Source organism: Microcaecilia unicolor, chromosome 2 (genome assembly GCF_901765095.1).
Source record: "Microcaecilia unicolor chromosome 2, aMicUni1.1, whole genome shotgun sequence".
Taxonomy (NCBI): domain Eukaryota; kingdom Metazoa; phylum Chordata; class Amphibia; order Gymnophiona; family Siphonopidae; genus Microcaecilia; species Microcaecilia unicolor.
The window spans coordinates 152,043,181-152,069,473 of NC_044032.1; the positions used below are offsets into that span (position 1 = coordinate 152,043,181).

General features: G+C 46.7%; 1 protein-coding gene across 1 annotated transcript in view; it reads right to left on the reverse strand.

Annotated features, from left to right (window-relative positions):
- Positions 1 to 845: 845 nt before the first annotated feature.
- ERAP1 (endoplasmic reticulum aminopeptidase 1) overlaps positions 846 to 26,293 on the reverse strand; it is a 152,406-nt gene continuing 126,958 nt past the window's right edge. Inside the window, 3 exon segments of the mRNA XM_030193409.1 lie at positions 846 to 1,748; positions 11,259 to 11,340; positions 11,436 to 11,576. Of these exon segments, the coding sequence (XP_030049269.1) occupies positions 1,602 to 1,748; positions 11,259 to 11,340; positions 11,436 to 11,576 (370 nt within the window). The 3' untranslated portion in view covers positions 846 to 1,601.

The following is a 26,293-nucleotide window of genomic DNA, read 5'->3' on the forward strand; positions in this document are numbered from 1 at the left end:
TCTATATGTATGGCGCCTAGAATCTAGGCGCAGCCGACAGAAGCGCCTAGGCGTATTCTATAAGAGGCACCTAAATTCAGACACGGTATATTGAATACGCTTAGGCTGGGTGGACACACATAGATTTAGGCACAGTGAAAAGCTGGTGTAAATGCCTACACCTAAATCTACATGCACTGGACTATGTTCTATAACCATGCACATTGATTTGATTGATAGGCCTGGTACGCCCACACTCCGCCCCCTTTTTGGCTGCACACGCATTGGAATTTACGTGCACTGCTTTATAGAATACGCCTAGCAAAGCATGCACGTAAATTCCAATTATGACCAATTAGTTTTCATAAGTGGTTGTTATCAGCCACTTATCATTACTAAGTGGCAAGACGTGCATAGATTAGGAAGTGGGCACAAATCTACACGCACACCTCCAGGCACCATATATAGAATCCGGCAGTAAGTGCTTCCATGTTAACTGGAAGCAAGTACTGCATGTTAACATGCACCCTGCAATAAAAATAGTGGGAATGCCCAGTGGTGTACCAAGGGGGGGGGGGGGGGGGCGGTGGGGGCGGTCTGCCCCGGCTGCACACCGTTGGGGGGGTGCCGCGCGCCATTCAGCGTCGTTGGTTTCCATGCTCCCTCTGCCCCGGAACAGGTTACTTCCTGTTCTGGGGCAGAGGGAGCATGGAAACCGACGACGCTGACCGGCGCGCGGCACACATACACCCCCCCCCCCAGCGGCGTGCACCCGGGAGGGTGGTCTTTCGCTGGGGTGGGGGGGGTGTCCCTTTGCTGGGTGGAGGGTTGCGCTACACGGGGGGGGGGGGGGGCGGGGCGCATCGGCGATCCGCCCCGGGTGTCAGCGCCCCTCGGAACGCCACTGGGAATACCCCTTCTTGATGTAGCTTGGTGCACGTTAAAATTGTGCATTATTGCATGTTAAGCCCAAAACGTAATGTATTTTAGTAGAAGGGCCCCTGAATAAATAGACCCCATGCAGAATCATGGGGCTTGCGTTTGTTAAATACAGGTTTGTAAACAGGGCTATAAATTTGTACCTGAGATAATGAAAGATGAAATGACTTGTCCAGCGTCACAAGGCGTGTTAGTGGGAAAAGCAGAATTTGAACCCTGGTTTTTGACCCACTGCTCTAGCCATTAGGCTGCTCCTTCACTCTAATCCTATTAAATGCATTAACCCCTTCACCTCCCAAAAAGCAAGTATACGAGGTTTTAAAAAGAAAAGGCAATAATTAAACTGTTCTATTCTATTCACTCAGTTCTAAGTCCTAACAAAATTCTTTTCAGATTAGCTAAAATTTAATAACAGTCTCTCATAAACAGGGTCCAGGTTTGTCAGAGTACATTATTTTCAGCAATTACAAGAAATCAGGACGGGGGGAAAAGATCAATTCATGCTCACCATCACGTGTATCTGCCACTTTCTACCCTAATTGCTCCTGGCTACTTTAAACCATTGCAAAGTACTATTTTGAGAACGTGCTTGTTTATGCCCCATTTCTCCAAATCACTTTAATTTTCATCGTTTGCAAGCACCAGAAGAAAGTTAGCTGCTTTTGCAAAAGATATTATTTTCCTTAAATCTTATTGTTCTCTAGCCATGTTTTAACTCTGTCAAAATTTTTATCCATCCATCGTATATTTTCTTCAATAGTTTCTTTTGCTTGTTGAACACAGCGGAGCTGAGAACCATTTTCCTTCAGTGAGTTGAAAAATTCTGTCACCTGAGAATAAATGATTGATTTTTGGTGAGAGTTAGTATTCAAAAAGCAGAAGATAAAATATACAAAATTAAAAACATGTGTTTACATATAATATTATGGTTTATGCACAGATCACGTACGATAAACTGTAAACCAGCAGGGGATAGTATGGTCTTAATTGCCCTAAACTAAACCTAAGGTGGACCAAGATTGTCTGGTTGACTTTTTGTCCCTGAACTTCATCTTTCAGCTCAAGGATTTCAGTTAGTAGATTGAACAGCCTAGTGCTCCTTCCCTGCCAAGTTTTCCCAATTTGCTGATCCTACTTCACCTTCCCTTTGCCAGGGAAAGTGAAAATGGCCCTAAGAATAAAATCAAATAAACACATGCTATGGAGTCATGCAAAATGAATTCACCAGAATACCTCACTGAGGGGGGGGAGTTATCAATGTGGGCTACTGTTAAGGAGAAATTAGATCTTACCTGACAATTTCTTTGCATTAGCCCTTCCCACTATTTCATTCAACCAGCAGGTAAAGATAGAGATCTAAAAACTGAAATGAGACATATCTCTCTTGGCATCCAGTTCAGCTACTCAGTATTTACATAGACCAGTGTTTCCCCAAGTCAGTCCTGGAGCATATAATGGAGGTAGTGTATGCAAATCAAGTTCATGCATAATCATTGTGGATATCCTGAAAACCTGACTGGCAAGGGGTGCTCCAGCACTAGTCTTGGGGAAACACCGAGGTAGGTAAGCAGTAAGGAGAAACTCAGAATAAACACAACCTTAAACAACTCACTAACCTAATACTAACCAGACGAGCAGACATAGGTGAACCTCTCTCATCTCTGGACAACCTGTAGAGAACAAGAGATATGCAGGAAGTGCCAGGCAAGGTGACAGTCGTTATTTGACCCATTACTTTGCACTGACTAAACATCTCAGAAACCTATGGCGGGCCTCTGGAACAGTGGGAAGGGCTAATGGAAAGAAAATTACCAGGTAAGACCTAATTTCTCCTTCTATTATGTAGCTTCACATTATTCCAGAACTTGTGGGATATTCCAAAACAATACCCAGAGTTGGAGGAATCCTGGCGCTGCCACCCTGAGGACCAAAGCCCCACAACTGGCTTCTGAGCATGCCACAACATCCACCCTGTAGCTATTGGCAAAAGGTATTCAATGTCAACCATGTTGCCGCCTTGCAGATATCCACCGAAGACAGTAAGGTAGTCTCAGCCCCGGAAGTTGCTGTACACTTCATAGAATAAGCCCGCCTCCTTGGAAGCAAATAAGCTGACACAATAGACTCCTTCAGCCATCTAGCAACTGTGGGCTTGGAAGCCATGAAGTCAAGCCTCTGCTTACCAAAAACCACAGTCTGTCTCATTTGCAAAACTCACTTGTGACTTCCAGATATCTGAGGGCTCTACTCACATCGAGAAGCCACACTGTGCCTCTCTGTCCTCTCTGCGAAAGTACGAAAGTTCCACAGATTGAGATGAAATGCTGACACCACTTTTGGAAGAAAGGAAGGAACCATGAGCAGGGAGACCCTTGCCTCAGGGATCCCAAGAGAGAGCCTAAAGCTCCGAAACCCTATGTGTCAATGCAACAGCCACCAAGAACACTGTCTTTAGCATAAGATCTTTCAAGGCCTTCTAGAGTGGCTCAAAGGAGGCTTCTGAAAAGCCCGAAGGATTAAATTAAGGTTCCATTCTGGACACAGTGTACAAAAGAGAGGCCACAAGCAGCCCGCTCACCACAAGAATTGAACAATATCTGGATGAGTTGCAAGAGACGTGTTCTGTAGTCAGACCCTGAAACAGACCAAAGCTGCAACCTGAACTTTTAGAGAACCCAACATCAAACCTTTCTGAAGACCTGCTTGGAGAAATGCTAGGATGTGCCCAATCTGAACAGAGAAGGGAAAAAGTCCGCGCTCAGAACACCAGCCCTTGAGCATCCTCCACATCTTCACATACACCATGGATGTAGAGCATTTCCAAGCCTGAAGCAAGGTAGTAATGACCAACTCAGAATAATCTTTTCATCTCAACCAAGTCATAAGACCAAAGACATACAAATCTTCCATGTACCCCAGACCTTGTTTCAGTAGGCCATCTACCTGTGGAAGACAGAGAAGACCCCCCATCTAGCAGTCAAATCAGGTCTACATACTACAGCCAATCCAGGCTATGAGAATTATTCGACCCTGGTGCAATGCAATCCTTTTCAACCAACTGCCTACTATGAGCCAAGGAGGGAAGACATACAGTAGTAGATGTGTCTCCAGCCAAGGCTGCAGTAGGGCATCAATCCCTATCGAACCCAGTTCTTTCCAACGGCTTAAGAACTTGGGCACTTTGGCATTCCTTTTCATCACCATCAAGTCCAGAAATGGAGAACCTCCATCAGTCCACTATCAGCTGAAACCCCTGACTGGATAGTACCCATTCTCTTGGGTCCAAGGACTGCCTGCTGAGAAAGTAGGCCTCCACATTCAAGGACCCCATGATGTGAGCTAACAAGCAGAGAAGATTTTTCTCTGCCCAACTCATGAGGGAGCCACCTCCACCGCCATTGGCCAACTGTGGGTCCCGTTTTGCTTGTTGATATAAGCCAATACCGTTGCATTGTTGGAGAAAACTCAGACCGGGACCCCTGCCAGAAAGGGAGCAAAGTCATGTAAGGCATTCCACACTGCCCTGAGTGCCAAGACATTTATTGACCACTGAGACTCCTGTTCCATCCAAGTGCCTTGTGCCAGATTAAATTTGTAATGAGGAACCAATATGGTTCTCCAAACAAGTGGCTGAGAAAATAAAGGCTAAAGAGTTGGCGTTCCAGAAATACACAAAAACTCAAGAACAGGAACACGGGAAGGAATACCGGAGGAAACTGAAAGAAGCCAAGAGAGAGATACGTCTGGCGAAAGCGCAAGCGGAAGAACTAATGGCTAGAAATGTAAGGAGGGGTGACAAAAATTTCTTCAGGTATATTAGTGAAAGGAGAATGACTAAAAAGGGAATTGTGAGACTAAAAGATACTGCGAATCGCTATGTAGATAGTGATGAAGAAAAAGCAAATTTGCTAAATAGATACTTTTGTTCTGTTTTCACAGAAGAAAATCCTGGAGCAGGACCGCGATGGACTGGAAAAAGTACAAATGAAAATGGAGTGGATACAGCATCATTTACAGAAGAGAGTGTGTATGAACAATCTATAAAGCTAAAGGTGGACAAAGCCATGGGACCGGACGGGATCCACCCCAGGATATTAAGGGAGCTCAGAGAGGTTCTGGCAGGTCCTCTTAAAGATTTGTTTAATAAATCCTTGGAGACGGGAGATGTTCTGAGGGATTGGAGAATGGCGGAGGTGGTCCCTCTTCACAAAAGTGGTGATAGGGAAGTAGCTGGAAACTACAGGCCGGTAAGCCTCACTTCAGTTATTGGAAAAGTAATGGAAGCAATGCTGAAGGAAAGGATAGTGAATTTCCTGGAAGCCAATAAGTTGCAAGATCCGAGACAACATGGTTTTACCAAAGGGAAATCGTGCCAAACGAATCTCATTGAGTTTTTTGATTGGGTGACAGGAGAATTGAATCAGGGACGAGCTATGGACATAATCTACTTAGATTTCAGCAAAGCTTTTGACACGGTTCCCCACAGGAGACTTTTAAATAAACTGGATGGGCTGAAGATAGGACCTAAAGTGGTGAACTGGATTAGGAACTGGTTGATGGACAGACGCCAGAGGGTGGTGGTGAATGGAGTTAGCTCGGAGGAGGGAAAGGTGAGTAGTGGAGTGCCTCAAGGATTGGTGCTGGGGCCGATTCTGTTCAATATATTTGTGAGTGACCTTGCCGAAGGGTTAGAAGGTAAAGTTTGCCTATTTGTGGATGATACTAAGATCTGTAACAGAGTGGACACCCCGGAGAGAGTGGAAAACATGAAAAAGGATCTGAAGAAGCTAGAACAATGGTCTAAGGTCTGGCAATTAAAATTCAATGCGAAGAAATGCAAAGTGATGCACTTAGGGAATAGAAATCCACGGGAGACGTATGTATTAGGTGGCGAGAGTCTGATAGGTAAGGACAGGGAGAGGGACCTTGGGGTGATAGTATCTGAGGATTTGAAGGCGACGAAACAGTGTGACAAGGCGGTGGCTGTATCTAGAAGGTTGTTGGGCTGTACAGAGAGAGGTGTGACCAGCAGAAGAAAGGGAGTGTTGATGCCCCTGTATAAGTCGTTGGTGAGGCCCCATCTGGAGTATTGTGTTCAGTTTTGGAGGCCGTGTCTTGCTAAGGATGTAAAAAGAAAAGCTACGAGAATGGTATGGGATTTGCGTAACAAGACGTATGAGGAGAGACTTGCTGACCTGAACATGTATACCCTGGAGGAAAGGAGAAACAGGGGTGATATGATACAGACGTTCAAATATTTGAAAGGTATTAATCCGCAAACTAACCTTTTTCGGAGATACGAAGGCGGTAGAACGAGAGGACATGAAATGAGATTGAAGGGGGGCAGACTCAAGAAAAATGTCAGGAAGTATTTCTTCACGGAGAGAGTGGTGGATGCTTGGAATGCCCTCCCGCGGGAGGTGGTGGAGAGGAAAACGGTAACGGAATTCAAACATGCATGGGATAAACATAAAGGAATCCTGTTCAGAAGGAAAGGATCCTCAGGAGCTTAACAGAAATTGGATAGCAGAGCCGGTAGTGGGAGGCGGGGCTGGAGGTTGTGAGGCGGGGATAGTGCGGGGCAGACTTATACGGTCTGTGCCAGAGCCAGTGGTGGGAGGCGGGACTGGAGGTTGGGAGGCAGGGATAGCGCTGGCCAGACTTATACGGTCTGTGCCCTGAAGAGCACAGGTACAAATCAAAGTAGGGTATACGCAAAAGTAGCACACATGAGTTGTCTTGTTGGGCAGACTGGATGGACCGTGCAGGTCTTTTTCTGCCGTCATCTACTATGTTACTATGTAGCTCCCCAACCCGACTTGCTGGAATCCGTTGTCAACACCTCCCATTGTGTTATTGGAAAGGGAGCTCTAAATTTCAGATTCCTGGGTGACAATCACTACTGAATACTCTGTCTGGCAACCAGCATCTAAGGAAGATGAAAGTCGTACTTCTGTGACACTGGAGACCAGCGACTGAGAAAAGATTCCTGAACGGCCACATATGAGCCCTTGCCCATGGCACCACTTCCATCACCGATGTCACTGCCCACAAAACCTAGACATAGTCCCAAACCCAGTGCATGCCATGACTGAGGAGCAGACAGATCTGTTGAACCAGCTTCAACCTCCTGTGCTCCATGAGGAAGGTCCTCTCCCGTGCTGTGTCTTTCATCAAATAAATCGGATGAGTGTTCAATAGACACTTAAATAAAGAATATTTTTTTCAAATAATATTGAACTTTTAGCTTTGATAGCGATAGAATTTGGACAAAGTTTCAGTCTGAAATTATTTCTACTGCTGATGAAGACTTACTAACATCTAATTCGTTTCATGTTAGTAGCTAATATACCTGCAGAAATTAAGGTACACTAGTCCACTATATTAGAGGGTGGGAATTTGATATACTGCCTTCCTATGGTTACAATCAAAGCAGTTTACATATTAGATACAGGTACTTATTTTGTACCTGGGGCAATGGAGGGTTATGTGACCTGCCCAGAGTCACAAAGGAGTTGCAGTGGGAATTGAACCTGGTTCGGCATTAACCATTAGGCTACTCCTCAGTACATTTGCTCTTTGGCACACAAAAGTTACCTGAGTTACGTGTATATATGTACATATTTTCTAAAATCTGTGCATGGTCATGTAGCAAAAAGGTATTTATTTTATAAAGGCAATATAGATGCTCCCAGAACCAGTCCCAATAATGCACACAATGACACTTGCTCCAAACTTGTTGTAAATATATGCAATGTACTCTATGCATGCAACTGTGTATTTTATAAAATACTTGTAAAAAAGGCCCGTTTCCGAAACAAATGAAACGGGCGCTAGCAAGGTTTTCCTTGGAGTGTGTATTTTTGAGAGAGTGTGTGTGAGAGAGAGAGAGAGTGAATGTGCGAGTGTGTGTGTGTGACAGAGAGTGAGTGTGGGTGTGAGTGTGTCTGTGAGAATGAGTGTGTGTGATGTGTGTGGAAGTGCGTATGTGTGACACAGTGAGTGTGAGAGAGTGTGTTTCACACAGATACAGTGATTGGGAGAGAGAGAGAGTGAGACTGTGTTCGAGTGTCTGTGTGTCTCTGAGAGAGAGAGTGTGTGTGTGGGAATGAGAGTGTGTCTGAGAATGAGTGTGTGCCAGAATGGTCCCCCCCTCCTGCAAGGTGCCCCCTCCCTGTCTCCCTGCCATGTGTAAGTGTGTATTTGTGAGAGAGTGAGTGTGTGTGTGTGTGTGTTTGTGAGAGAGTGTGTGTGTGGTAATGAGAGTGTGTGTGGGAATGAGAGTGAGTGTGAAAATGAGAGTGTGTGGCAGGATGGGCCCCCCTCCCTCAGATGTGGCCCCCCTCCCTCTCCTCCTGCCAGGTGCAAGTGTATGTTTGTGAGTGTGAGAGAGTGAGACTGTGTGCGAGTGTCTCTGTGAGAGTGTGTATGTATGGGAATGTGAGTGTGTGTAAGAATGAGAGTGTGTGCCAGGGTGGCCCCCGTCCGCCAGGGTGGCCCCCTCCCTCCCAGGTGCAAGTGTGTCTTTGTGACAGAGAGAGAGAGAGTGTGTGTGGGGGAATGAGTGTGTGTGCCAGGGTGGGGCGCCTCCCTCCCCTCCTCCTCCCAGATTTAAGTGTGTGTTAGTGACAGAGAGAGAGTGAGTGTGTGTGAGTGTGTTTGTGAGAGAGAGAGAGAGAGTGAGTGTGTGTGTGTATGAAGGAGAGTGTGTGCCAGATGAAGGTGAGTGTGTGCCAGGGTGGCCCCCCTCCCTCACTGCCTGCTTCCCTGCCAGGGGCCCACCTCCCTCTCTCCCCACCTCCTCCAGCCCTCCCTGCCACTTGATCCCGTTCTTCGGTACTCCTCCCCCTGCCTGCTAGCACTGGTGTTTACCTCCTCCTCTTCTGTCCCTCCCTGCCTCTTGATCGGCGATCTTCGTGACTCCTCCCCCTGCCTGGTACACACCCACCTTCTCCTCCTCCGGGCCGCCCTGCCACTTGATGTTGTATCTTTGGTACTCCTAGGGCTGGCGCTATAAAAAGAAGTGCTCAGCTGTCCTGAGCGCTAACTACAAAAAATGTTTAAGAAAATGTAAAAACGCGGCACCGCAGGCAGCCTTGAGGCATTGGCTGCTGGCTGTGCAGGCTCCTCCCGTCTCTTATGTCACTGCCCCCGGAGCCAATGGCTCAAGGCTGCCTGCGGTGCTGTGGTTTTTTTTTGTTTTGTTTTTACATTTTTTGTTGTTTGCGCTCAGGTTAGTCAGCTGATTGGGTTTTTTTTTTGTAGCACCGGCCCTGCTGCTGAACATGAAAAGCAGTAGTGGCCGGCAATGGGAGCTGGGGCTGGGGCTGGGGCTGGCGCTGTGGAGGAAAAGTGGGCTGGCAGGGCCCGTCTAGGGCCGGCCGTGGCTATGCCCCTGGCAGCAGTCTTGAGCGATTCTACTCCTCCCCCTACCTGGGTTGTTGTTTGCTGGGGGGGGGGGGTGTTACGTTTGTTTGCGGTGGCAACCTGGAGCGATTCTACTCCTCCCCTGCCTGGGTTGGTGTTTGCTGGGGTGTGGCGTTCAGTGTGTTTACGGTGTCAACCTTGGGGGGGGGGGGGGTTTGGTGACGGGCGGCGACTTTGGTGGGTGGGGGACGTGCTGGGGGGTTTTGTTCCATGTGTTAGCAGTGGCAACCTTGGGGGGGGGTTGTTTTGGTGACGGTCGGCGACTTTGGGGTGTGGGGGAAGTTGGGAAGGGCGGATAGTGTGTTTCCAACCTTCTAATGGGACGCCATTTTAGGTTGAGCGCTGTTATTTGCTGAGTGTCATTGCTCCGCCCTCTACGTCATTACGTTTGACGCGTGGGCGGGGCAGACACTACTGGAGCAAAAAAGTGGTCTCAGCCGCCTCACTTTAGAACGTTGGGAAAGTGAGGCTTCATTAGAATGTTGGAGGTGCGTTTTATATAGAGAGATGTACTCCATGCTCTGTCCAAACTATGCTCCTGTGAATGCCTATATGTGGCATGCCTAAAACTATACATGATCTTGTAGGCTCGTATATACAGACGAGTGTCAATGGGTATGCAATTTTATAAAAAGCATTTTCAGTGCATAAAACCAGCTCTATCCACAGAACAACCTATATAAACAATCCCCTAGAATACTGCTAAAATTGTGCAGCTTTGGGCTGTACAAGTAAGTTTATGTATGTATCAGGTAGATAATTTTCTAAAAACTCACTGTGCACATAACATATTACTTCACATGCAGAAATGTTTTTGAAAATTACGCTGTTGATGAATCATGTTTCCAATAATTTGTTGATTTTTCTATGAGCTAATTTTAAATGCTCTCTGATGAATCTATTGAGGTCTGTCATCCATTGAAAACAAGTTAGTGTTCCTTACTGTGAATTATTTTCAGAACATTTTATCTGTTTAGGTTTTGCCCACTGGCTAATTCCCTCTTCCCAGACAGGTTAGATTATATGATGTAATGAAGTTACATTGGTTTCCTGTACATATGAGGATCCAATTTAAGATTCTGACCCTGACACAATTCATACAGGTGTGCCTGATCATTTGGCATCGTTGACTATTCCTTATACTCCGGCCCGTTGTCTGTGCTCGCTGAATGATCATAGATTTGTCCTGCCCAATCCTCGGCAGGTGTACTATGAAGTTACAAGGAAAAGTGCTTTTTAACTTTATGGCCCCGTTTTTGTGCAACAGTCTTCCCTTGTATAAAAGATCTGAGCGCTTGTTAAAGAATTTTAAGGTAGCTCTTAAATCTTACTTTTTTTCAAAAATCCAGTGAATTTTTGTGATTTGCAGAACAGTAGAGCTTGAAGAATGTGCAGAAGTTATGCAGCTATGTTCTATTGGTATTCTTCTATGATTGATTCCTTTCCTCTTTAGTTTTTTGGCGTTCCTTTTCTTTTCATTTTATCTATTTTGTACATCGCTTTGATTTGTTTAAAAAAAAGCGATTCATCAAGTGTAAATAAACAAACAAACATAAAAGCTATGCTGAGTCAGACCTAGATCAACTAAGAAACCCCCAGATAAAGGGAAAAATCATTACATCAATGGACAAGTTCATTTTTGTACTGTTTTGTAAACTGGTCATCCAGTAGGATAAAAATTTACAGTACTGTAATGCAAAGCACTTTCAGAACCCTTGTCACACAACTGGATGCCATTTTAAATCAATATCAGTTCATGAAAGAATCATCCTAAATTTGAATGTACTTTCATCATGCAGCAATGAACAGGTTAAAACTCATAGTATTACTAACAAATAACTGGCTAGAAACATAACACACATTTGCTAATCAGAAAACTTTACAAGTTTTTTTCATGTAAATAGCTTTTATACCTCTGCAAGTTTTGCTCTTGTAGAATACTGCTTGGTCACTCCAGTTACCAAACGTGCGATTGTATTTGATCCCAACTCAAATCTAACAACAAAAAATTCCAGAACATAATATGAAGTACATTAAAATATAAATTCAAGAGTAAACATAAAATATTGTAGTTGGTAAATTATACTAACTTTTGTACAAGCTTAACCCAGTTTTTCTTAACGAACTGCCAAGCCATGGAATTAGCAGCTGGGTTCCTGCCAATATTTATTACAATAAATGGAAGATCTTGAATTTTTATCACATCATCGAGCAAACTCTGATCCATTAACCTAAGTTGAACAGGAAACAAATGGGTAAGAAACATGGTTTGAGACCCAAACATATTTCTGCAACCACAGAGTTCTTATTCTATTAGGGTCAAGTCACACAATTTGCAGAGACTAAGAACAGAAAAATACTAATTGGAGGAAAAGATGCTGCATGGGAGGCGAAAATTTCCAATCATAAACATCTAATCCATTTTTTGCCCTGCTGGCTCTGGACCAGGAAAATACAATACCAATGGGGATCTTAGTTTCCAGTTCTTATAGTACAGATATAGTTTATTTTTCCTCTGAATTTATCAGTGTTTATTTAAAAAAAAAAGGTAAAAAAAACTATGAAAAAAAGGACTCAGCATTTTCTAGGGTAGATAATGGAGTTCATTTTGATGAACAGAGACTATTTCCTTTTGAATCAACTTTTTACTTTGGTTTACTGTATACAAAAATGAAGAACACTGAGGGGCCTTTTTACTAAGACGCGTAGGTGCCTACACGTGTCCAACACGCATCAAATTGGCACTACAGCCTGGCTACCACATGCCCTGGGCAGTAATTCCATTTTTGGTGTGCACCCAAAACATGTGATAAAAAATGTTTTCTACCGCGTGGCGCTTACCCGGCAGTAATCGGCAGTTTACACACATTGAACCCTTATCGCCCAGTTAGTGCGTGAGACCTTACTTCTAAGTCGATGGGTGACAGTAAGGTCTCAGGCTGAAAATTGTTTTAATTTTGCCGCACATCCATTTTCCAGCACAAATAAAAGCCTTTTTTCCAGACGCATCCAAAACACATGCCTACACCAGCACAGGCCACTTTTAGGCGTGCCTTAGTAAAAGGGCCCCTGAATTAACATTTGCACTGAATAGGTAGATTTTCTAATAGCTTAAATATAGACCTTATGGGGGTGGGGGGCTCACAATCAAAGATGATGAAGCCGATATTCCATGGGAGTTACACTGAGTATTGCCTTACTGGGACAGCCTGAAGGTTCATCAAGCCCAGCATCCTGTTTCCAACAAGATCCCAAAACAGTACAATACATTTTATGCTGCCTATCCTAGAAATTAGCAGTGGATTTTCCCCAAGTCCATTCTTTTAGGAACTTATCCAAACCTAACTGCTTTTACTACATTCTCTGGCAACAAATTCCAGAGTTTAATATTTTTTTCTGATTCGTTTTAAATTTACTACTTTGTGGCTTCACTGCATGCCCCCTAATCCTAGTATTTTTGGAAAGAGTAAACAAGTGATTCATATCTACACGTTTCACTCCACTCATTATTTTATAGATCTCTACCATAGCTCCCCTCAGCAGTCTTTTCTCCAAGCTGAAGAACCATAGCTGCTGATAAGATATAATACAGCCAGAGACGCCCACTGGAATGGTGGAGGGCTGAAAGGGGCTGAACCTTAAAGCTCAGGCTATATAGAAACCCTGGTAAAGTCAATAATGTTATGGCTTGTATGACTAGGAGCTTGCTGGAAAAGCATGGCCTAGTTGTTAGCCCGGGTTGAGGCCTAAATGATCTGAATTAGAAAAGTTGGCCAGAGAAATATGAAACAAAATGGAAGATCAGAAAACAAAATGGAAACTCTAAAGTGACAGTTATAAAGTGGATTTTCCCCAATTTCCCCATTTGAGTTAGAAAAAAGTGTTTTCTGAAATATCTGCAGGTGCAAAGGAAATGACTTTCCAGTTGAGCAAGATTGTGGTCAGCCAGTTTTAAGTAAACAAGTTTAACATTGGAGCCAATGGGTCCCATTAGTTAGAATGGGACTAGGAGAGTATATAAGACAGGGAGATTTTGGGCGTGTCAGAAGACCTTTCAAAGTGCTAGAGGACATGCTGCCCGACTGTCCACCCATCTGCTTGTATACCTGATCCTGCTGTACTATTGTGGTAAGCTATAATAAAGCTGATTATTCTTGCAACCTGTTCCCTCACTCTTTCCTATAGAACATTTAGAAACTTAGTTAAACTCTTGGGGTAAAAATGGTTTGTAGAACAGGTATTGGTAGGGAGTCAAATAGCGCAAGATTATTGCAGATGAAAGCCTTCTAGAAGCCTCTCTGGTACGTGGCCAGAATGGCCAACCTACTAGAGGGGGCCTTCAAGGGTCTATCCAGCCCTAATTAAAAACATTTGGTCACCCCGACTGCTGACACATGAACACTTTAATTTTCCTTTTCTCCCGAATTCGGCACCATAGAGGGGACTGTGTGTTTTATGCTGCTGAATTTCCTGACTCTTTTCTCTTACTATTTTCCTGTTCTTTTCTTTCCTAATTTCTCCTTCTATTTTCCCTACACTGGCATGTCAATCTTTCTTTTTGGCTCCCTGCTCCGCTGGGACTCGTCTTTCCATTCTATCTCTCACGCTAGCTCTCTAAAACTATTTTACTGGTCTCTATAGCTGGATTTTTAAAACTGATGTGAAATAGTTCCTTCCTCTTTTTGCCCGGAGTCTCACGTCTAGTTTCTTGTTTCATTTCTCTGGCTACATCACTCCTTTTCCAGTCTTTGATTGAAACAGTTGGCATTTCTGCTGTTCTGAATCTCTGAACTGTCCTGTTTATAGAATGCTAATTCTTAGAGATCTTTTTTGTTACTGCATCACATAAATCAGCATGGAAACTGTAACTTCCCTTTTTCATTTCTTTGCTGCGTTTGTTGTAGTCACTTCCCCTTTTTAGTAGCCTGATAACACACCTTCCAGTGCTTTGATCTTCATGCCACTGCTGGAGATTTAAACTTGTCACCGAGATGCAGTTGCTTCTCTGTCCTGTAACTCTATATGGGGATTCCCATTTTCATCTCATCATTTTTGTTTTTAACTTGTGATTTTGTTTTTCCCTTTGAATACAGGTGTCTCTCCCTGTATGCCGCTGATTTACAGTGCTCTGCTACAATATGGTCCACTACTGGTGACGTTATAACACTCCCTGCACATGTCTTTCTCTTTTCTCATCTGTGACTTTTTATATCATTTTCTCCTGAGGCACCTTGGTGCCCCACTCTCTTACCTCTTCCTAAAACTTCCATCCCCTTCCCGGGCATGGTACGCTCAGCGTTCGTCCATACTGCGCTAGTAAGGTCTTATGCTGGCTATACGCCTAACTTCTTGCGCATGTATGGTCTTTCTTAAATCATTGTCCTATCTTACACGAAACCCTGCACCAGAATTTGTGGATACATTCACAGTCAGGTAACAGAGTACAGTATAATCATAAGTCTATGTAACTGACACCTGCACTCTTTTCTTTCTTATGTATATCTACTAACGCTCTTCCTCTGCCTTCTTTTCTCTGGATTGGCATATACCTTGGTGAAAAGCGCCCATTTAATGGACGCAGGAACTGGTATTCAGTCTGCCCTTTTCTAACCCCTTCTCCTGTCAATTTTCTATCTGAACTACTTGTCCTGGGATTCTGCCCCCTTTCTCTTTCTCTTTACACATCTCTTTCTAACTTTGCTGCTTTATTTTATCTGCTGTTATCACTTCTTTTTCTGCGCTTTGATGAAGTCGAGGAAATTTGGGCATGCCCCACTTCTCTTCCTTATGGCGCACTTGCTTTTCAGTTTTGGGCGTCTCCTCCTTTCCCCCTCTGCTTATTGTATGGTTCTCAACTTGTGTTTTGTGCGTGTTAACTATATAGCTTTGTTCTGTTGTTTGTTTTCTAACACGCGTCTATTGTTATGTCCTCTTGCCTATATATATAACCTCTTGGTCAGCGCTTAACCCGGTGATCCACATCGTGCGTCGAAACTGGCAGCTGGCTATCTACTCTCATAACCTTCTTATTTTATCCTCCACTTTCACCTCTGATATTTTCTGATTTGTTGATCTCTGACAAGCGGTCTTGATGCTGTGGTTTCCTTTCCACTAATGCTGTCTCAGATCCGGATCTTGTTTTTTGTATGGTCTGTGCACTTTTTGGGTGTCACTGGATCACTCCCCAACCAGTGTATTAGTCGGTTGGCTGAAGAGCAAGCCGAAATTTCTATGGTCCAGGAAGGGCGGGTTTAGGTTTGGTGTGAATGTTCTGAAAGAGCGTGATTGTGATTTGAGTGTGGACTTCGTAGTACTGCATTTCCTGTCCGGGCGACCACGACAGGTCAGGAGCCGAAGGAACTACTACTACTTAGCATTTCTATAGCGCTACAAGGGTTACGCAGCGCTGTACAAATTAAAACATGGGGAAGGACAGTCCCTTCTCAAGAGAGCTTACAATCTAAAGGTAACAAGCTATGTAGTCAGTGTAGGTATCATGAATGGAGAAGGTGGTTAGGCGCCAAAAGCAAGGGAGAAGAGATGGGCTTTGAGTAAGGACTTGAAGATGGGCAGGGAGGGCGCATGGCGTATGGGCTCGGGGAGTCTGTTCCAGGCATAAGGTGATGCGAGGCAGAAGGGGCGGAGTCTGGAGTTAGCAGTGGTGGAGAAGGGTGCAGATAGGAGTGATTTGTCCTGAGAGCGGAGGTTACGGGTGGGGACATAGGGGGAGAGGAGGGAAGAGAGGTAATGGGGGGCTGCAGATTGAGTGCATTTGAAGGTCATTAGGAGAAGCTTGAACTGTATACAGTAGCAGATCGGGAGCCAGTGAAGCGACTTGAGGAGAGGGGTGATATGAGAGTATCGGTTCACGCGGTAGATAAGACGTGCGACGGAATTTTGGACAGATTGAAGGGGGGATAGGTGGCTAAGCGGGAGACCAGCGAGGAGAAGGTTGCAATAGTCAAGACGAGAGGTAACGAGTGAGTGGACGAGGGTTCGGGTGGTCTGTACAGAGAGGAATGGGCGGATTTTGCTAATATTATAGAGGAAGAAGCGACAGGTCTTAGCTGTCTGTTGGATATGGGCAGAGAAGGAGAGGGAGGAGTCGAAAATGACTCCGAGATTGCGGGCTGACGAGACGGGGAGGATGAGGGTGTTGTCAACAGAGATGGAGAGTGGGGAAAGAGGAGAGGAGGGTTTGGGTGGAAAGACAAGGAGCTCAGTCTTTGCCATGTTCAGTTTCAGATGTCGGTTGGACATCCAGGCGGCGATATCTGAGAGGCAGGCCGAAACTTTGGCCTGGGTTTCGACTGTGATGTCGGGAGTGGAGAGGTAGAGCTGGGTGTCATCGGCATAGAGATGGTACTGGAAACCATGTGATGAGATCAGCGAGCCCAGGGAAGAGGTGTATATCGAGAAAAGAAGCGGTCCAAGGACAGATCCTTGAGGAACCCCAACAGAGAGTGGGACGGGGGTGGAAGAAGAGCCATTAGAAAATACTCTGAAGGTGCGTTGGGAAAGATACGAGGAGAACCAGGAGAGGACGGAGCCCTGGAACCCAAATGAGGACAGTGTGTCAAGAAGTAAATTATGATTGACGGTGTCAAAGGCGGCGGATAGGTCGAGGAGGATAAGGATGGAATAGTGACCTTTGGATTTGGCAAGGAACAGGTCATTGCAGACTTTGGTGAGTGCTGTTTCAGTTGAGTGTAGTGGGCGAAAGCTGGATTGAAGCGGATCGAGGATGGCCTGAGAGGAGAGGAAATCAAGGCAGCGGCTGTGGACAGCGCGTTCAAGTAATTTGGAGAGGAAGGGTAGGAGGGAGATGGGGCGGTAATTGGAGGGACAGGTGGGGTCAAGTGATGGTTTTTTGAGAAGTGGTGTGACTACAGCGTGCTTGAAGGTGTTAGGGACAGTAGCAGTGGAGAGAGGTTGAGGATGTGACAGATTGAGGGGTTAACTGTAGGAGAGGTGTTGGTAAGCAGATTGGTGGGAATGGGATCAGAGGAACAGGTGGTGCACTTAGAGGAAGAAAGAAGGCGAGCCGTTTCCTCTTCGGTGATCTCAGGGAAGGAGGAGAAGGAGGACAGGTTAGGTTGGTTGAGGGAGTGGGTTAAGAAGTCACAGGGAGGAGAAGGCTTGGAAGTGAATTCAAGGTTTATCTTCTGCACTTTATCGCGGAAGTAGTCAGCTAGTGTTTGAGGAGAGAGTGAGGGGGGGGATGGGAGTGGAGGGCACTTTAAGTAGGGAGTTGAGGGTGGCGAAGAGGCGACGAGGGTTGGAGCCAAGAGAATTGGTTAATTGAGAATAATATTCCTGTTTGGCAAGGAATAGGGAGGACTGGAAGGAGGATAGCATGAATTTGTAATGGGTGAATTCTGACAGGGTGCGAGATTTCCTCCAGAGTCGTTCAGCAGATCGGGTGCAGGAGCGAAGGTAACGGATGCAAGGGGTTAACCAGGGCTGAGGATTAATGTGCTTAGTGGGGCGAGAGACAGATGGTGCTAGGGTATCCAGAGCAGTGGAGAGAATATCATTGTAGGTAGAGACAGCCGTGTCGACAGATTCAGAAGACGAGATGACGGGAAGAGATTGGAGATGTGAGAGGATAGGGTAGGGGGGTCGATAGCTTGGAGATTCCGAAAGGCAGTGGTTTTAGTTGGGCGAGGTTGAGGGGGAGGGTGATGAAGTGTGAGGGTGATTAGGTGATGATCTGAGATAGGAAGGACTGAGGTGCAGAAATTAGAAGGTGAGCAGGAAGAGAAGTGAACGAGGTCAAGACAATGGCCATCACGGTGAGTAGGGGTGGTAGAGGATAGTCAGAGGTTAAAGGAGGAGATCAGAGTGAGGAATTTAGAAGCGTAGGAGTTGGATGGGTTGTCAACGTGAATGTTAAAATCACCAAGAATGAGGGATGGAGATGCGGGATCAAGAAAGATGGTGAGCCAAGCGTCGAAGTCAGTAAGGAATGAAGAGAGGGGCTTATCAGGGGGGCGGTACATGACAGCAACTCTGAGTGGTAATGGGTAGAATAGTCGGATGGAGTGAGCTTCAAAGGACGAGAAGCAGTGAGACTGCGGCAGGAGGAGGGGTTGGAAACTGCAGGAGGGCGAGAGAAGTAGCCCGACGCCTCCACCGCGGCCATCTGGGCGGGGAGTGTGGGAGAAGAAATAACCTCCATGACAAAGGGCCGCGACTGAGGCAGAGTCGTCAGGGGAGAGCCAGGTTTCGGTTAGGGCGAGTAGATGAAGGGAACGAGAGATGAAGAGATCGTGGGTGAAGGGCAGTTTGTTGCAGACCGAGTGGGCATTCCACAAGGCACATGAGAAGGGGAGGGAAGAGGGGGGGAGGAGGGGAATAGAGACGAGGTTGGAGGCATCACGGAATCGTTTGCGTGGATAGGAGGAGGACAGGTGAGGGGGGCCTGGATTAGGATTAATGTCTCCCGCGGATAGCAGGAGGAGGAGCAGGAGAGTGCGGAGGAGGGTGGGGGAGGTCGGGCGACGAAGACGGGGTGCACTTAGGAGGAATGGTGAAGGGTTAATGGCAGGAAGGAGGTGTTGAAGATTAAGGGCTAGGAAGGAGGAGGGGGATAAGAGAGATGGTGAGGTAGTGAGGGATGTGGGTGAATAGGGTATTGCCATAGCGGGCAGGTCAGGAGGGAACACAGGTGGGCAATGAGTTCCAGCGGTGGACAGCGGTAAGGGGAGGGGAAAAAGATTAGGAAGGGACAGGGCAAGGAAGAGGATGTGGACAGGGGCCATAAGTAGTGATTGCAGTGTAATAGGTGTAAGTGTAGAGACTGCGGTGAGAAGTAGGTAGATAGAGTGGAGAGCTGGAGGCTTGGAATTGGAGGGATAGATGGATTGGAGAGCAGGTAAGGCAATGGCTGACAAGTTAGCAGGCAGGCAAGTGAGGCAGTGGCTGCCAAGCTAGCAGGCGGGCTGGAGCAAGCTGGTGCGGATGGACAGGGACGAGCAGGGAGAGGCTGGGGGGTAGGTAAGGCAAGTAAATCAGTGGGTGACAAGCTAGCAGGCGGGTTGGGGCATGCTAGAGCCGATGGATAGGAACGAGCAGGGAGATGCTGGAGAGCAGGTAAGACAAGGGCTGACAAGTTAGCAGGCGGGTTGGGGCATGCTGGAGCTGATGGATAGGAACGAGCAGGGAGATGCTGGAGAGCAGGTAAGACAAGGGCTGACAAGTTAGCAGGCAGGCAAGTAAGTCAATGGCTGACAAGCTAGCAGGCGGGCTGGAACAAGCTGGTGCAGATGAGTAGGAATGAGCAGGGAGAAGCTGGAGCAAGCAGGCTGGAGCAGATGGACTGAAACAAGCAGGGAGAAGCTGGTTCAGGTGGATCGGAGCACGCTGGAACAGATGTACTGGAGCGGGCAGGCTGGAGCAGGTGTACTGGAATAAGCAGGGAGAAGCTGGTTCAGGCAGGCTGGAGCAGGTGTACTGGAACAAGCAGGGAGAAGCTGGTTCAGGCGGACTGGAACACACTGGAGCAGATGTACTGGAGTAGGCAGGCTGGAGCAAGTGTACCGGAGCAAGTAGGCTGGAGCAGATGGGCTGGAACAAGCAGGGAGAAGCCTGACTGGAACACTGGAGCAAGCAGGGGAAGCTGGATCGGCGTACTGGAGCAAGCTGGGATCGGCGTACTGGAACAAGCTGGGATCGGGTGGACTGGAACGAGATGGGATCATGCAGACTGGAACAGGCTTGGAGCAGGCGAACTGGGACAAGCAGGAAGAAGCTGGATCAGGCGGACTGGAGCAACTGGAGCAGATGGACTGGAACGAGCAGGGAGAAGCTGGATCAGGCGGACTGGAACAAGCGGGAAGAAGCTGGATAAGTCGGACCGGGACAGGCTGGACAGGCGGACTGGAACAAGCAGGAAGGAGCTGGATCAGGCGGACCGGGACAAGCCAGAGCAGGAGGCAGGAACAGGCAGGGAGAGGCTGGAACTGCGGACTGGGACAAGCAGGAGGAAGCTGGATCAGGCTGCAACAGATGGACTGGAGAAGGCCGGGAGAAGCTGGATCAGGCGGATTGGAAGAAGCAGGAGCAGGAGCAGAGGCACTGGAACAGGCAGATGGATTGGGGCATGCTGGTGGGCTGTAATAGGCAGCTAGTGCAGGTGGAACAGAGCCGGCAGGGAAAAGCTGGGCCCTGGGTAGGCGGCCGAGAGTGAAGGGGACAGGCTGCAGCCACGCGGCAGGCAGGCAGGCGGACAGACAGCCACGACCAGCCCCGGGCAGAGAAGCCGCGCGTCCCAGCGCGCAACCGAGTGCGCGGTGCTTCCCTCCTCTTCTCTTTGATCAGGACGGTAGGCGCTCGCCCCGTTCCGGGGGCCTCCACGAGGCAGCAGGCAGCCGCGATTGGCCCGGATCAGCCCGTCCTCGCCGGCTTCACACCTCCACACCTCACCATTGCAGGCCACCTGTGGCACCTACTCAGGCCCGGAGCAGCTTCGGCTCTGCCTGGACCAACCTAGGATGGCCCAGGACAGCTGCGTGGGGGGAGGCCTTGTTCGCGGTTTAGGCTCTCGGCCTCCTCCGCCGCCTGTCCTTCAGCAGGTAAGTGGCGCCTTCCGCACAGGTCTCTGGGGCCTTTCTCAGTCCCGAGGAGCCCCAGTTCTGCCTGTGCTGCCCTGCAACATCCTCTGTTAGACCGGGACTTAACCCCCGCCCCCCCCCCCCCAATGCTCTGCTCATGCACCTCACTTGTTACCCGCAGTAACGCTCAAGTTGCCCGGATCCCAGTGATTTAATCGGTTCAAATCGGCGTCCGGTATTCACATCGGTCAAGCCGATGCTGCCCAGCCACTCGTCAGTCCGTCCCGCTATGTTTTCAGTTTGCCTCGGCCCAGTTAGGTGGCCCGTTGTGCCCAGGTGCGCCCGCTCGTTCGTGATCCCCGGTGCTCGTATGCTGGGCTCCTTACCTGTCAGCCTTCGATTTGTGCGGTTTGCTGCGGGTCGGGATCCTTGGGATAGTCCCGTTCTGGCTTTGGTTCAGCCCTAGGCAGTTCAGCTAAGCCCATGCGGTTTGTCTGGTTGGGGATGCGGCGTGGCCTCGTGGTGCAGCTTGCAGATCGCCTCTGTTGGATTCAGGGTTGGCAATGCCGTCCCACTGTTCACGCTGTTCCCTGTTGGCTTCAGGTTAGTTCCGGTCCACTTCGGTCCGGTTTTGGACGGCGTTGGATGGTCCAGGTGGGTCTGTTTGTTTTTCACCCGGGAGCTCCTTTCCTAAGCTCCTTACCTGTCGGCCATCTTGGGTAGCACAGACCCTCCGAGACCCAGACAGCGGTCCTCTTGGGCTATTTCTTATCCACAACAGGCAAGCCCAGTCGTGGCCTGACTTGCTAGACAAAGCATAGGTTGCAAAAAAAAAAAACAAAAAAAGCGACGAAAGGTTAAGGCATGAAAAGAAAACAGTACGTCAGGAAAGGACACGGAAATTCCAAACGAGCAGATTAGGCCATCGCACGTTCCTTCCCCCCACCGGGGAAGCGACTGTTGTTTGTCTATAACCTATTGTGTCCAACCCAGGGGACCCCTTACCCCTGTTAGATTCCCTACCTGGTGTTTGTGTGTCATAGGGACTGTGGGTTTTACTAAATGTGTGGATTTTCCAAGTGACACCCCAAAACTGTCAGTAGATACTGTTTGCTTTTTCACTAACCACTGCCTTGTCATCGTCTATCTTCTCTTTATCTGTGGTTCTAACTCCCTTTTCCTCCTTTTTACCTGTGCCCCCTTTAGCCCCTGCTAGCTGCTATACCTCCATCACGGCACTTCCTATCCTTGCCACTGCTTTACAACCTTTTTCTGCTGTGCCACTGTCGGTCATATGCAGAACTCTCCTGAAGTCTCGGCTGCCTGTCCGTGTGTGAGCTACTTACAGATTCACACCCTTCTAAGCTTCTCTCATAGGAAAGTCATCCCATTCCCTTTATCATTTTTGTCGCCCTTCTCTGTACCTTTTCTAATTCTACTATAACTGTTTTGAGATACGGTGACCAGAATTGCACACAATATCGAGGTGCGGTTGCATCAAGGAGCGATACAAAGGCATTATAATGTCCTCATTTTTGTTTTCCATTCCTTTCCTAACAATACTTAATAATAATAATAATACCAGCTAAGTCCCATGGTCGGCATTAAAACCGGATATTCAATGCCAGGCCGTACCGGCACTGAATATCCTGTTCATTTTGGACCTGTTTAAAGATAACCGCCTAGTCAATATTCAGACTTAGATGGTTATCTTTAAACAGGCCAAAGATATCCCATGTTTTCACGCAGCCAAATATGGCTGTTAAACTAGCAAACAGTCAGCTATCTGCTAGCAGCTACAGAGGATTATTCAGTAGGGAATAGCCAGTTATCCCCTGTTGAATATTGGCTGACAGCCGGTTAAGCGCTATTTAACCAGTCAGCAGCTGTTCTAGCCAGTTAAATAGCGTTGAATATTGGGAGGATGTACTTTTTTTTTCTAATGTTCATATAGGGCACACAATGACACTTGCTCCAAACTTAGTGTAAAGGTATGCAATGTACTCTCCGCGTGCACCCGTGTGTTTTATAAAATATGCACATACATTCCAACTCAACCTTTGCTCTGCCCAAGCAAAACTCCATTGCTCATTTTTACTACCTTTAAAATATCTCATTACCACCTGTCTCCATTGCTCACTGTCACTGCTTATTCTCCTGGTTTTTAAACACTCTAAGCAGTGTGCTTCCATGGTTCAGCTGAATCATGGAGAGACAGCCAGGGAATTACAGGTACCAGCAGCTTGAAATATGTAACAGCTGTGCAGAGCTGAGAGTGTGCAAGATCAAAGATGGCATCTGCAGAGTTGGGCACCTCATCCTAGCTCTGCTGCATGTGATTTATGTTTATTAAAAAGCTTGATATCCCGCTATTTCTAAATGGCAGGTCATAGCGGCTTACAGTATAAAAACGTATTAATTAATTAAAATAGAAAAGAACACTAATGAGACAGGAAAGCAAAGGCCAGTCAACCAGAATCATACATACACATTTATAAAAGATCTGGGAACACTCACTGGGCCCCCTGGGATGGTCAGACCCAACCCTGAAGCCCGAAAATCACAGTGGACATTTAAAAGCTGTTTCAAACAAATGAGTTTTTAGCAAGACTTATTAAATGATAATTCAGGTAGAATATAGGGAGGGAGGGAGGGAGGGAGGGAGGAAGGGAAATCCAAAGACAGGGAGCAAGGAAATAAAAAGCAGAGGAAGGGATAGATTCATAACGTGCAACACTAGTGGAAGGAAGAACCACCTGGTGAGAATCCAAGGAACAAAGAGTACAAGAGGGAGTGTAGGGTATTACCACAGTAGCTACAAGATGTAAGGTTTTTTGAGTTAACAGATGTCTGTATAGCACTGGAAACCAATGCAACTGAAGAAAAAAGGGAGGGGGTGACATGACATCATCATATTTCCGTGCCCTACACAAGAAGTGTGTTTTCTAGCTGCAAGACCGAGGATGCTCTCTAGGTACACTGGTCCAGGTCCAGACCGCTGTAGTTTGCTTGGGGCTTCAACTAGATTTGATTTCTCAGGTGCGTTTCTCTTTGCCAGTGGTGGAGACAGTTCTGCCCCAGCTCAAGAAATCTCTGAGCCATGAATGCTGTGTTCCTCTGCTGATCTTGAGCAGTGTCAAGCTGCAGATGTCACTTGTACTGGGGAGTGGATTGTGTGTAGGCTCTGCTGGGAACATTGCAATGATGTTGGAAGGCTTTGGAAAGGACAGTTCATCAGGGACTGTCCTGGAATCTCTAGTTAAACCAATTTGGAAAGGCAGAGGTGTTGATAAGAGTAAGGTGGACAGTTATAGGTCTATATCAAATGTACCAGTTTTAGGAAAACTGCTTGAAAAAATGGGGTTTGATCAGTTTAACAAATTTCTTTTGGAGAATAGCATTCTCCATTCATAGTGTGGTAGCATGTGCTAGCGGCCAGGCATGGAACCCTCACAAATATAGCTATACCAGGGATGTAAGTAAAACAAAATACTTTATTTGCATGTACAAGCAGATGAAGCAACATGTTCACTTCACAGACTGTGCAAGAAAGAACAGCTAAGTATCTTGAGTTCATATATTCTTTCCTTCAGTCCTGTCTCTGAAAGGCTCCACAATCTCACTTTTCACTAGTCCTTATCTTCCCAATTAACCCAGCCAAGGCCTAGCTCTGGACACTCCTCATGGGTTAGAATCTCACAAGCCAAGGGATAAATTAGCCTATCTTGGCAGTCTTCTGTTACCTCCCACATAATCTCTGGTGGCATTGGTGAGAGGCAGCTCCCACCTTCCCTGGGCTCCCTTGGGTCTACCTTTGGACACTGCAACCCCAGCCCTTTGAAACTCCTCTGGAGAACTCCTCCTATCCTGGGTCCATCTTCCAACACTGCAACCCCAACTTACATTCTCCTGGAGAATCCCTTGTCCTGCCCTGGGCCCATCTTCCAACACTACAGCCTCAGGGTTAAAACACACTTGGAGAATACCTTACTTGGGGCTTCCTTGTTCTGCCCTAGAGCTTTTAAACTCCTCCCTGCCAGAGCCTCACCCTCCTGACTCAGTAGGCTAGTTATCCCTATCTTCAGTCTTAGTCTCAGTGAGGGAGTGTCCATAAACAATCCCAGGCTTATAATCACCCATTCCCACACGATATCAATCACAGTTTAAACAAGGTTATGGTATGGAAACTGTCCTACTTTGTGTATTGGATAGTATGTGAAAATAATGGGATAACTCACTGTTGATTCTTTTAAATCTACTTGCTACCAGTGACCCCGAGGTTGACGGAGTCAAGTTTTCAAAGGAACAGGGTTAAAGTGCTTTGTCTTTATTGATCTCTTTGTCCCATATTATGGGGCCAATGTAAAATTTTGAAAATAGTAAAAAAAAAATTTTAAAGGAAGAGGAGAAAGGCCAAGAAAATTGCACAAAATGCTGCTAGGGATCAGCCATACATCCCAGGCGGAGCCATAAAAATATTATTTTTAATATATTTTAAATGCAATTTTCATGTCTAACTTTGTTTTCTTGTTCCCCCTTTCCATAGAATTAGGAGTATGAATGATGACTGAGTGCAGGAGTCAGGCTATAGGTAGAGATAATATATATGTGAACAATGTTAGCATTAATGACAGGGAGGGACACGCGTTAGAAAAGACATTCTGCTCTGATCCACAACACTGTTTCTTTAAAAGTGGCAACAAAGGGGAAAAATGGACCTTCATCAGCCAAGTTTCTTATTCCATTCAATGCAAATGGTCGAGTAAAAGCCAAGAGACTGGCTGGTTCCCATGACTTTCTATGGTTTGAAAAGAAAACTATTAATAGAAAATGATGTGGCTGCAAGGAAAGCCTCCCAGACTTTCTGTGGCTCTAAGCAGGAGCTAACATGCTTATTGACTTTGGAGATATGCATGAAAGCTGTGTCACTAAATAGGAGTGAACAATCCTGTGGAAGCAGAGAATATATGTGACTCCACCTCCACACTGTGCTGGTACTCAGGCCCATCTGAATAACTGAAGTTCTTCCAGTACACAATGAATAGCACCCAGACATTTCCTTCTGCAGCAGTACATGTATTTATTTATTTATTTAATTCATTCAATTTGTTGTTTGCTTAATGACCAGAAATGGCCAACTGTTTTGTCACAAAATGCCTAGCACCCACCTGGGGTTAATCCTGCGACCACCTGGAGGGTCTGTCCCCAGCACTACTCAGGCCCGCCTACATCTGGGCATGTGCTGTCCACTGCACCCTTCTCCCACCGACTGGGTCCCGCTTGCCCATTGGCTAGTCTCCCACTCTCAAATTATTCCCTGGTGATTTCTAGGACACTGGAGCCACACTCCCAGGGGTCCCACAGTTCCTAGAAAGTACTCACAGGCCCCAAAA